Below are 13,281 nucleotides of genomic sequence, written 5' to 3' on the forward strand. Positions count from 1 at the left end.
ATAACTTTAAATGTCACAACAAGGTATGACCACAGAAATGAGCAGGCTATACACTGAGTTTATTACTTTAACAAAACATATAGACAATATGACATGCTAAATAACATTCTGAAAAAAGGGAAGGAAAGGGAAAAAAATGTACTCTTTTTTTCTCTCTAAAAAGTCCATTTTAAATCCATAATATTTGAGTATGTGGCGTATTTACATGACATTATAAATAACATTTGTTTGTTATACACTCTGCACATACTGAAATAACTAGTGTTTGCATTGATGATGACGAAAGCACGGCCAGCCAATAGCATCTGAGTTTTTTTTCACGCAAAACACACAAGGGCAGATTACACCTCAGTGGACAAATGACCAGTGTCACTCCGCTCTGTGCTAGTGCTTTGCTCTTAATGTAGCCTATTTATTTATTCATTTATTTATACCTTCTTATCTGCTTAATATGTCTGAAATTATTAACGAGATTCATTATTCAGAACCTTTAATCTGGCTTCATGATAATGTCAACAAAAGCTGCAGAGAGACTGTTTAAACGATAGGCTGTTAACAGCACTCTGTTATGAGGTGTCTCGATAAATCAGATTAACATAATAAAGCATGCAGTATTATTGTGTTTATATCTCCTGTGCTGTGTGTGGGAGGAAAACACTTAAAACATAACTAGAAACCCCAGCCGTGAATGTATTTTTCGTTTATTGGTCGAGGGGCGGGTCCCTTTGATTATTGACGTTAGAGCAAAGCCAATCAGCGCGGAGAATTCGGAGGCAAATACATGACGAAGGCGCGTTCGTCCAATCGTGAGCGTCGCTGGGGTTTTGACCTCTGAAAACCGCATCACCGCCCCCAACCTGTCCGTGGCGGAGGAGCGCTATAAAGGAGATCCAGTCAGGAGTTTAAAGGGCAGAGTTGTAAAAACTCCCAGGCAGTGGGGAGTCGGATTGCTTGACGACAGACTCCAAAAAAATAACACAATTACCCGAAGAACAAACAAGTAATCCTATTAATGCAACCCAAGTGGAATTATCTTTTCGATAACTGAAGCGGAAGCCCAACCCTGAGAGAAAAACACGGTCGTTTAATGTAAGTATTTTTGGCATTGAACATTCGTAATGTGTCGTTCGCTGAGGGTTAATAAACATATATCGTTGTATCTCAGTGTCACTGCCTTAAAGCTGTAGTTTAACGCAAAAATAATGTTGTTTAAACCTCGGTGGAACACAAAAGGAGGCGTTAGGCACAATGACAGCGTCCATTCACTTGTATGGTATGGAAAGAAAATGCATTATAAGTCAATGGTCGAGGCTGTCAGTCCCTAAAATAATCATTTTGTGCTCCTGGAAAAGATCGCATGTCGTTTGGAAGGCAAGTATAATATATATTTGAGTGCGTTGTCGCTTTAAGAAACCGATTAACTCAAATGTTGGTTGTCTGCTTGGATTGAGACCTTGGATGTGCTTGATAAACGGTGGCTTTTTCATCATGAATTCGTTTAATTTAGCCTGCGATCATGTGAGTGTGTTCACGCTGTCTGTGTCATGAATCCCAAAACATTTACAGTGTCAGAGTTCATTCAAATCCACATTTTGATTCGTCATTTATTTTGTTAGAGGCTTATCCAAAGCGATTGAGCTGATTTGTTTACGGTTTTGCAGTCATTTCAACACGGCGTCCAGAATATTCCCATCCATATTCATAATAATCATGGCAGTGTCTCATTTGAATCGAACGCTCGTTTGCAACGCAATAACCGACGTCTGTTTTTGTCGGATTTACGATCCCCAAACGCACTATTTTACGCATATGTTTTCCTTGATTCGTGTCTTAACCACTGAATATCAAAGCTCCTGGTTGTATTATCGAATGTAAGCCTGCCTTTATAATTCTGTGTGTACAATAGATTACTAATTCGCCCAGGGCTACACACCCCGAGCAGGGCGACACGCTATTGGTCGCGATCTTCGGGAAATCCGATCGCCGATCTGTTGCGCAATGTGTCGCATTGTGTTCAAACGCCCTATATTCACATAAAGGCGTTTTTACGCAACAGTTGACGGAATAAAGTAAGGAAGAGAATCCGTATTATGTAATCTCCATTGAACAGTGGTTTTCAATCCTTTAGATGCCACAGACCCCCAAACGTGATCATCCTCGTGCGAGGGACCCCCAGATAGATAGATAGATAGATAGATAGATGGATGGATAGAATTTATACTGTGAAGGAATTCAAAATAAATGGGAATATTTTTATAGTAACCTACTGCACTGCTTATTTAAATACAATTCAAATTTAATACATTTTCTTATTTAAAGAGTTAGTTCACCCAAAAATGGAAATTATCCCATAATTGACTTGCCCTCAAGCCATCCTAGGTGTATATGACTTTCTTTTTTCAGCCAAAGACGGAGTTATATTAAAAAATATCCTGGCTCTTCCAAGCATTATAATGGGAGTGAATGGTACCTGAGATTTTGAAGCTCAAAAAAGCACATCTATCATCATAATAACAGTAATCCACACGACTCCATCTTTATAACTTTTTGAACTATAGTCACTGGCTTCCGGTAATGGCCGTATGTGAGTCTAGTTCTGGCAGAAGAGTGACCTCTGACCCGACACATGACCTCTGACCCGATGCATGTAGGATGAAGGTGTAGCGTAGGCTCAGGTGAGAGTCGACGACCTTGTGCGGTTCAAACAAACTCAAGCTCCACCCACATTTCTCTTTAAAAAATCTTGTTTTAGACATAATTCGTGACCAGTGTTTTGTTTTGCTCAATCCTCTGTGCTTCCGCATTCGTCAATACGGCATGTGTCGGGTCAGAGGTCACTCTTTAGCAGGAGCTAGACTCCCGTACGGCTGTTATACCCAGTGATTACAGTTAATAAAGATATAAATATGCATATTTCTTTTACAAAAACATGGCTTCGCTTCAGAAGGCCTTTATTAACCCCTGGAGTCGTATGGATTACTGTTATGATGGATGGATGTGCTTTTTTGGGGGGGGGTTCAAAATCTCAGGTACCATTCACTCCCATTATAAAGCTTGGAAGAGCCAGGATATTGTTTATTTATTGTGTTTCTTCTTTCAGCCAAAGTCATAATACACTTAGGATGGCTTGAGGCGAGTAAAAATACAGGATAATTTCCATTTTTGGGTGAATTAACCCTTCAAGCAAACATATTTGCATGTTTTTCTCTAAACTCCCAGCACTCCTTTAAAACCCCAGGCCTACGATATGCAAAACGCAACGGATTAAGCAAATTTAACCCGATTGTATCGCTCTAAACCATTTTACTTGTGTCTCAGTGATTTATGAACAGCATTTGTGGCCTTTAATGAACGTCTGCCACTCCATCAGTAGTGTTTTTATGTAGGCTGTGATTGAATAGCTCATGGTTTATTGCTCTTCACAGCTGAATACCTTGCCTCTCTTTCCCCTTCAAGGAGATTTTCCAGTGGATCAACAAGCGTTTCCTCGTCCGCCAGCACCGATCGCTACTGCCTTGGAGGTTTTTACAGCACTCGAGTATAAAGACGGCACAGACGAACAGCTATGCAGCTTGAAATCCAAGTAGCGCTGAACTTCATAATTTCGTACCTGTACAACAAACTCCCACGACGACGAGTCAACATATTCGGCGAAGAGTTGGAGAGGCAGTTGAAGAAGAAATACGAAGGACATTGGTACCCAGACAAGCCATACAAAGGATCCGGGTTTAGGTGTATACATGTGGGCGAGAAAGTAGATCCGGTCGTTGAGGAAGCAGCCAAAGAAAGCGGGTTGGACATCGAAGACGTTCGGAACAACTTGCCTCAGGATCTCAGCGTTTGGATCGACCCTTTCGAGGTTTCCTACCAGATCGGCGAGAAGGGAGCGGTTAAGGTGCTATACGTGGACGATAACGGCGAAAACGGCTCTGAGTTGGACAAAGAAATCAGAAACAGTTTTAACCCGGAGGCTCAGGTCTTCATGCCAATCACTGATCCAGTGGGCGTGTCCTCAGAGTCGAGTTCGCCATCGCCGCCACCGTTCGGCCAATCGGCATCCGTTAGCCCGACTTTCATGCCACGATCCAATCAGCCTTTAACTTTCACCACCGCGTCCTTCGCCGCCACCAAGTTTGGCTCCACCAAGATGAAGAACGGTGGGCGTAACGGTGGAAAGGTTTCCCGCAACTCTCCCACCAACCTAGGCCTGAACGTCAACAACCTAATCAAGCAAAAAGCCATTTCCAACTCCATGCATTCGCTCTATGGATTCGGCCTTGGAAGTTCGCAGCAAAAAGCATCAGCTTTGTCTCCCAACGCCAAGGAGTTCGTGTTCCCAAACCTTCAAGAACAAGGGAGCTTCCCGAGCGAGAACGCCATCAGCCCTCAGCCGTACAGCAATGCCTTCGACGTGTTCACCGCGTACGGGAACATCAACGACAAGTCTCTCATGGATGGCTTGAGCTTCAGTCTGGGAAACGTGCAGTATTCAAACCAGCAATTCCAGCCAGTCATGGCTAACTAATGGGAGGATTGTCGGCAAAAGGAAAACGCAAGGCAAAGACGCACAACTGTGGATGTGGAAATCGAAGATCTTTATTATTAGTCACTGATAAGCGCATGAACCCAAGGGTGTTTTGTTTTATTTTATTTTATTTCTTCCTAATCTCTTTTTATGCCCCCTTGAGTTTGTACTGAAAAGCTTGTGTTACACACCCACACAAACACACATACACACAGCTTGGTCAACACGCGTCAATGTTTTCTTTTCCTTTTTTGCCAATAAAGCAAAAAAACGATTTTTTTTACAACCTTTTGGAGAAAAAAAAAATACTTTAAAACATTGGTAAAAAAAAAACATACAAACACAGAAGTTCAAGTTCTGGCCTCTTACAGTATTTTAAAAGTTGGTTAGACTTGGCTGATTTTTAAGGAATTGGCACTAATGCATATATATCTGGGGTTACGTGGTCTTTTTTCTAATTGTATAATTTAATTGAGTACAGAGTTTGTAAAATATCAGAGTATATATATTGTTTCTACAACATGGTATTGCATTTATATCTTTTTACTACTCCAGTGATCTGTGATGGCTGCAGAAGCTTTATGTTATAATATATTTTTTTTTTTTGTCTTTTTTTTTGTCTTTTTTTTTTTTTAAATTGTTAAAGAAATTCATCTTAAAAAAAAAAAAAATAGATAAATTCTAAAGATTGTGTACAGAATATTCCTTCGTGTTGGAATTTCAGTGTAGGAATATTTGCTTTTTTGAAACAAAAAGAGTTGTATTTTCTGTTAAGAGTTAAACAGATTTTTGCTATATTATGATGGACAATGTAATCGTATATATTAATTTTGTACCTACATTGTGCAATACTTGATAAAATATGGTATAACAAAGTATTTTGAGTCAGTGTCTTACATGTCAAGAGGGACTGAAATAGTTTATATTAAGTTTGTATTAAAATGCTTGAAATATGCTCGTCTTATTTTTGTTTTTCTTTTTTTATTTGACATTTGCACCCTGGCCTTTTTCAATAAAAGACAATTTAGGCAAGAATACCACTGGTCGTCTTTTCTTTTTTCCATCAATTCTTCATGAATATCTCAACATGAGTGATATCTGTGTTTTTACGGTGACCTAATTTGACACATTTCAACACGCCAAGACTTTTAACAAGGTGAGAAAATGATTCAGATTCAAAATGTTTGCCAAATCTGAAGCACAAAATGGCTTCTAGTAAGGAAGAACGTGTAAAATTCTCATATTAGATCTGATTCCAGAAAGCGAGCTTCTTCCTTATCCTTTAATGCTGCTGTACTAAACATGGACTGGAGCCAATAATGACCCAAAAAATGTTGTCTTGCAGAATCTTTCTTTTGGACACAATGAAAACCTGCCCTGCTGACTTCATTTTCTATACATTTAGCAAATTCCAAACATTGCAGTGCATGAATGAGTGTCTACATTCAGCGAGGTGCGGCACAGGTGACCTTTAAAAGATTAATAATCACTTTTGCTGATTCACTATGTCATAACTAAAACCAAATGGCATTTCCTCTCCGAACTGCGTATGATTTTCGACCATGTTAGAAGTCGTGTCCCAAACGTGGTAAAGGTTGAACACAAATCACTCGTGCTCCCTCTTATTGCATTGCTGTTGAGAGGCTTATTGCTGTTGTGGACGCTGCAATTAAGCTTCAAATGGACACTTTGTTTTTGCAGCTGAAGTGCAAAGCCTGTGTGAGATCATGGCCTTCACAATGTGCGCTTGTTTATTTTTAATACTGCAGTTCGAGCCTTCGCTGATGCCAGCGTGGACGCAGATAGAGCTCCATCTGCTTATCTCAAGTATGTTTTGGCAGCGTGAATTATTTTGGTAGCAACTTAAGCATATCACATGTTTGTCTTCGAGGTGGATGATGTGTTTGTGTAGTGTGTACTATAGGCTTGACAGGTTTGGTTGAAGAGATAAGAGATAACTCCAACTGTTATTGTCTGGCGTGACTCCAAACCTGTAGGGTATAGGATATATATGTTAAAGGGCAGAAAAGAAAAGAAAAGATCTAGAATATTGCAATGGAAAATCCAACATAATTCATAAATATGAGGAGCATTCCAGGCCATATTGAAAGCATTTCCTGAGATTGTAAGAAAGTGCGTAAATATATATATAGCAAAAAAATTATGTTCCTCCTCTGTATTTTTATCTTGTTTTCCAGTACAAATATCTAAACATTCTTAAATCAAGATACATTTACTTGAGAAGCAACATGATTGAAGATATTATGTTTTGTTTTCTGAAGTGTTTATGCTTAAAACGAGAAAATAATGTCTGCCAGTGGGGTCAAACCCATACATTTTTCAGTAAACAAGACTTAATATCTTCATTCATTTTGCTTATCCAGTAAATGTATGTTGATTTAAAGAATGTTTAGATATTTTTACTGGAAAACAAGGCCAGTTGTTTGCAATGCAGATGAACTTTAGACAGTTTCCAGCCTCCTTCTGATCCATCGCCAGTGTCTTTAAAAGGGAATTATTCTATAGTAAAGCACAAGCATTCCAACGTTGTTTTGGAAAAATCTGTTCTGGCACACGGACAGACCTTAGTCAGTGCCATTCTGAAGGCAGTGCCAAGTCACTTTACCACAACAGAAGGATCTTTCCCAGCAAGCTCTTCCAGAGACACATTGTACTCTAGTGAAAGTACTTCATCAAGGTCAGTAACGGGTCAGAATCTGGGCACAGTCAGATCCTAATATACTGTGTGTGCCTCTTCATCGCCAGTGTCCATCTAAACACACAACACAACGCACTCACAGATTCCGGAAAATCACTGGCAGTGTGAATGAACCAAAATCAAATAATCCCGGGATTACACATTATCCGTGTATTTTCTGGAATGTCTGTGTGAAAGGGGCTTTATTTGAGTGTAAGTAGAGATACTACTGGTCAAATATTACTCTGTTACAAGTAAAAGTTGTTAAGACTGATTTTTACTTAAGTAAAAGTACAGAAGTACTCGTTTTTTAAAAGTACTTAAGTATTAAAAGTAAAAAGTAAATGTCAATGCATTGTTTTAATATTGTTGCATTGTTGTATGTAATACTTACGTACCTTATGCCTCTGAAGCAACCTAGTGAATAATACTAGTTTGTATCTGTGGAAATAGGAGCTTTTAGAATGTTATAAAACGTATGTAGCCCCGCCCCTTTTCAGCGCTGCGCTCGTTGTCTTTTGACTTCCGGTCTGTATTTTCACAGCGATCTTGCGTATTTATGAATGAACGGCTCGTTTTAAAATCTTCCCGGTCTACTGACATTTGTTAAGACATCTGCTTTAAACATCACAGTCCTCATGATAACTTTCGTTAACTTTACATTAAGTAAATCCACTTCAAAAGCTAATTACTCCTGGACAGCAATGCCATAGAAATATACAGAGCGACCGCAAAAACGGAAGTTCAAAGACAATATTCTAAAGATGGCGGCGCCCTCGTTTCTCTGGTGCATAAGGTCTATAGAAATTAAACAACTGAATTGACAAAAAAAAGAGCCATGATCATTTTCATTTTTTTATTTAACAGTCCTACCACCCAAACAAAAGAAGTACACATCTATGTGTATCCATTCATGCACATTTGAATCAAGTGGTCTATAAAAATTTGCCATGGATGCACCTTCGTTTATTTGCCACCAGTTGATTAGTGTTCAAATGATTGGAAATCGGTGAACTTCACGACACGTGACCCTACAAGAGTGATCACTGATAGGCTGTCTGTCACCAATCACGTTTTAGAGATGGAAAAAAAAAAATCCTCCCCTGACTGACTTATGACTCTCTACTCGAGGACCTTGACAGAAATGCAGTGGAGTAAAAAGTATGATATTTGACTTTCAAATTTAAAGTAGTGAAGTTAAAGTAAAAAGTTTACAGAAAATAAGAAGTACAGATACTCAAAAATTTACTTAAAGGGCTCATGCTACCGCTAACCCGGACGTCGACGTCACTTCAGTGAGTTGAGAAAAGCACGTAAAAGTCCTGGCAGAAAGCGATGCTTAAGGATGAAGTGTAACGACAGATTATTATTTTTTCCGAAGTGTTGACAACTTAGTGTTAACTAATAATTGTTGCAAACTGGTACTACCAACAAAATATTAGTGCATTCCTGGAACTGGGCGTCGTTACACTACATCCTTATGCATCGCTTTCTGCAGGACTTTTACATGCTTTTCTCAAACCACTGAAGTGACGTCGACGTCCGGGTTAGCGGTAACATTAGCCATCAGGCAAGTGTTATTTAAATAAACTCCTGATGTACTTACAAACTTTCCAATGCCTCGTTTTATGAGTACAGAACCTATTTGTACTACTGTAGAAGTTTGGTCCCATTCTGGGCATTATTAGTGGGGTAATTTACCAGATACAGCCTTGGATCCATTAGCGCCTGCACTAAACCATCCGGCTGATATCTCTAGATAAGCTCTAACTTTAATAATTTCCGACCAAGGGGAAAAAAGGCTTCTGGGGGGTGTTTGGCTCGAGGTCATGGTGCAAAGGACCCTAGGGTTGATTTTACTCCGAACCATCCCTTTAAGTATAGTACTCAAGTAAATGTACTTCGGTACTGTCCACCTCTGTGTGAAACACATTGCCACATTAAGTGTTGTTCTCAGAGGTGTTTTTCCTCTAGTCTTAGGTGGAGTCTTGCTCTTATCTGCGTGAAGTTCAACACCCTCGGGAAAAATGTGTGGCATCCGCATGAGGAAGAGCTTGAAAGTCAGGAACATCTGGTTAAAAATACTGGATTTCGTTTTATAAACTTACATCCAGTAGATTTTTGTGTGATCCCAAAAAATAGCATGCTTCCCCCCCATCATTTGTTCATGCTCATCTCAGGTGATTATACAGTCAACATTTGAAGTGGATCAAAACCTTTCATCAAAGTCATACATGAATTTTGAACAATACTCGTTCTTGTCTTAGGACAACTTTGATGAACTTTTTTGATCCACTGTATATAGTTCATACTGCTAATAGATACACAGACTGTTGTTGTGAGTAAGATTTGCTGCTGCATGAATAGGCAGGTGGAGCTGGGGAGGTGCAGGGGTTCAGAGGAAACACTCAACTAGGCCCTGTCCCAAATGGCACACTCCGGACTTGTGGACTTCCTCAGAGTCCGCACTTTGGTGACGTCATGTAGTGCAGACCTATAGGGCCCTTGGCGCGAGTCCACGAGGGCGCATTGAGAGGTATTTTTGGGACAGACTCGATCGGCACGCCGGAAATAACGGCCTGGTTGTTGTTGGACAGGAGAAATCACATTTTTGCGCTCTGATGTCTTATCTGCATGTCAACTACACATCCTAATTTTACAGTTCTATATTTTGATATTGTGCATATCACCTGGGCATTAAACAATAGATATATCATGCTTATTTAAATGATGTATACAGTTGTACATAATAATAGGCTACATAATGTTCCATTTGAACTAAGATTACAATTTTAAAACATAATTTAAACATAATTTTTTCAATTTACAGGTGTCAATATTCATACTATGTTTACATATGACTCAGTAAAGCCCTGACATTCGGTACTATTTATTTAATGAATCATAACACGATCGTATTATTAAACACGCTATTATTATGTTTGAGACATCAACCACTGGTCGATGACCATAATGTTTGTATAAACTGTAGGTAACAACTGGTAAAATGTACATTTAGGTCATAAAAACCGTAATATTTTCTTCTCAGCCATGTCAACAATTATCCGTCAGTGAAATCTCCTCCCATCTGTTGTCTGATTGGCCTTTCGCAAGGATTCCTGGGTAGTTAAAGTGCGTGGAGCCTGCTTCTATGCGGGCTTCGCGGAAGACCGCTTCAAGGGTACAAAGGGGGCGCTGCTGAGCACACTTCAGAGCGGTAAAATGCTGAATGGGACGGCCTACGGACTCGTAGACTCAGCGAGCACGCGCAATTCAAGTCCCGAGACCGAAAGTCCGCATGAAGTGCGCCATTTGGGACAGGGCCCTAGACTATTTGAATGTTGAGCAAGCGATCTCATTGGCTGCAGGATCAGCAGAGGCCAATCAGCTTTTCATTCAGAGTTTCATGACTGAACTACATATATCTTAGATATCGCAGTGTATTTCACCCTTCTGGAAGAAACTTAAGTTAATAAACCTATTTAAACAGTTTTTTCTTTCTTTTTCTACTTTTATTTATTTATTTTACTAAAGATTTTTTCATTTTACTTCCCAGACAGCAACATAGTGTCGGCCCAGATCCGGCCCACGTCTGGTATGTGTTGGATCCGCATGTACCGGATGTGGCCCGGATGTGGGCCGACACTGTTGCTGTCTGGGTTGAATGCAAAATGCTAATGAAGGACCAGACTGAATTTTTCCATTGGAATTGATTGGCTTGTGAAAAGTGGGTGTACACGGTGGTGAAATTATGACATTGTTTATTTATTGATTGATTTGAATAATGCACTAAAGATTAGATTAGATTTAAGCTATTTTAAGACATTCGTGATTATATTATCACACAGACCTTTATATAAAGTTGGATATATACGTATTTATACGCATAGAGTATGTATAGAAGCTTATTTACGCTACGGAATAAAAAATAAAAAAGGTAATTGCGACTTTTTACTCGCAATTATACGTTTATATCTCACACTATATTTCTTGTAATTCCAAATTTATATCTCACAATTCTGACTTTTTTTCTTAGAATTGTGCGATATAAACGCACAATTTCCTTTTTTTATTCTGTGGCCGAAACATGTTTTCATAGTATAGTCACATAAATTGATATATACTCAACTGCTTGACTGTTTATATCATCCCAAAACGTAACTATATCATCGTCCAGCTCTAATCTGCTGAATGCGACTCTAGCGTTTGAAGATATTAAGATATTATAAACATTAACATCACAATTTTCTGTAAAGCTGCTTTGAAACAATGTGTATTGTGAAAAGTGCTATATAAATAAGAAGCTATTTACACAACACCGTTTTCAACTAAAAACGTAAAAAATGTATGCGTTTTGGCCGTTGTTTACACGACAACAGCGTTTTGGGCGCCTGAAAACGCAAACTTTTGAAAAAACGGATTTCAAAGTGCACGTTTTTGAAAACGGTCTCCATGTAAACAGCAAAAACGCGAATCTGTGAAGACGACGACGTCGATCTATAGTGTTTCATCGCCATCTACTGGCCTGGCAGCAGAATACAGCGTTTTTAGTCAGTTTCGAGGATCCGTGTAAATGGGGATTGTTTTGACAAGGGTAAAAACTTCTCCGTTTTAAGTGCAAACGTACCCTTAATTTGACTTGACCTGAAGAATAAATTATCTTAAGAATACAATTAAGCATGTATTGAGAAACTAAATAAGCTCAATGATTTCATGTAGACGATACCCAGACAGCAACATAGTGCCGGCCCAGATCCGGGCCACATCTGGTACATGTGGATTCAATGCATGTGTATGCTGTGGGCTGGATCTGGGCCGGTGTTGTGCCGAATTTCGACCCCCTGCCAAATTATTACCCCCCTAGTATTGGTAGGTTTAGGATTAGTTGTGGGGGAGGGGTAGGAATAGGGGTGGGGTTAGGATTAGGCAATCAGGTACTGACTTCAACGAGGGGGGTAATAATTTGGCAGGGGGTCGAAATTCGGCACTATGCACTATGTTGCTGTCTGGGTAAGACTCCGAATCAAGGTCTTGTATGTCCTTCAAACACTTCATTTTAATAATGATTCATCTAGAAGCACTATGCCACACTTAACTAGATCTTTCTCAAAACACTCCCCCACAAATTTCAGGCCCGATTAAAGCAGTGTATGCTGTGACGTAAGCATCATTCATTCCTACAGATGGCTTATAGTTCAGCTCATAACGCTTAGTGGGTAATAGGGCACAATAGTAGAGCTCAAAACGACTCTGACAAACCCTCTTACACAATGAAAGACAAGCGTCGCTCTTAGGCTGATGGAGTGTGTTTGCGGTGATCGCTGTGTCCTCTGGTGCATCTGTGGCGCTTCTCTTCGCCGGTCCCCGAGGTGTTCGATGTTCCTGTGTAATTTCATCTCCAGTGCCTCCCTGCAGCTCTCACACATAAACATTTGCACTTATAGTGGGAAGCTGCAACACAATTCACTCTCTCATCTCGCAGCGTGGCTCAGGAGAGATAAGACGACGTTTGTTTTGGCATTTGAGAACCCGCAGTAACTTCCACATTAGCTGATATGTGTGTGTACTGAAAGTGTGTGATCGCGTATCGACGTCGGTTAGATTTCATTATCTGAGCAGAAGTCTTGGGAAGTCACTAGCAAAAATGTACATTCAGAGCACGTTTACTCGACAACAGAAAAGTTTTTTCTTTGCGTTTTTCGCGTACAGACGACAACATTGTCAAAATGATCCCATTCACAATGACTATAATCGCTGTATTCTGCTGTCAGGCCAGTAGGTGGCGATGTGACTTTATAAAGAAACACTACGAACATATAGACTGAACACGTGACACGCATGTGAATGACCTCACTGTTTTCACAAATTCACGTTTTTGTCGTTTACACGGAGGGTTTCAAAAACTTGCAATTTAAAACCCTTTTTCAAAAGATTGTGTTTTCAGGACCCCAAAATACCGTTGTCGTGTACCTGAACGACCAAACGTATAAAAAGTTTACCGTTTTTAGTTGAAAATGATGTTCTATCATGTTCTGTTGATGTAATGATTCGTTCTAAT

General features: G+C 39.7%; 1 protein-coding gene across 1 annotated transcript; it reads left to right on the forward strand.

Annotated features, from left to right (window-relative positions):
* The first annotated feature begins 863 nt into the window (after positions 1–863).
* On the forward strand, positions 864–5,560 carry tob1b (transducer of ERBB2, 1b). Its single transcript, XM_084134616.1, has 2 exons — positions 864–1,089; positions 3,457–5,560. The coding sequence occupies exon 2, from the start codon at positions 3,566–3,568 to the stop codon at positions 4,523–4,525; it is 960 nt and encodes a 319-aa protein (XP_083990742.1). The 5' UTR covers positions 864–1,089; positions 3,457–3,565; the 3' UTR covers positions 4,526–5,560.
* The last annotated feature ends 7,721 nt before the right edge of the window (positions 5,561–13,281 follow it).

This window comes from Abramis brama (genome assembly GCF_963993115.1).
Source record: "Abramis brama genome assembly, chromosome: 14".
NCBI lineage: Eukaryota > Metazoa > Chordata > Actinopteri > Cypriniformes > Leuciscidae > Abramis > Abramis brama.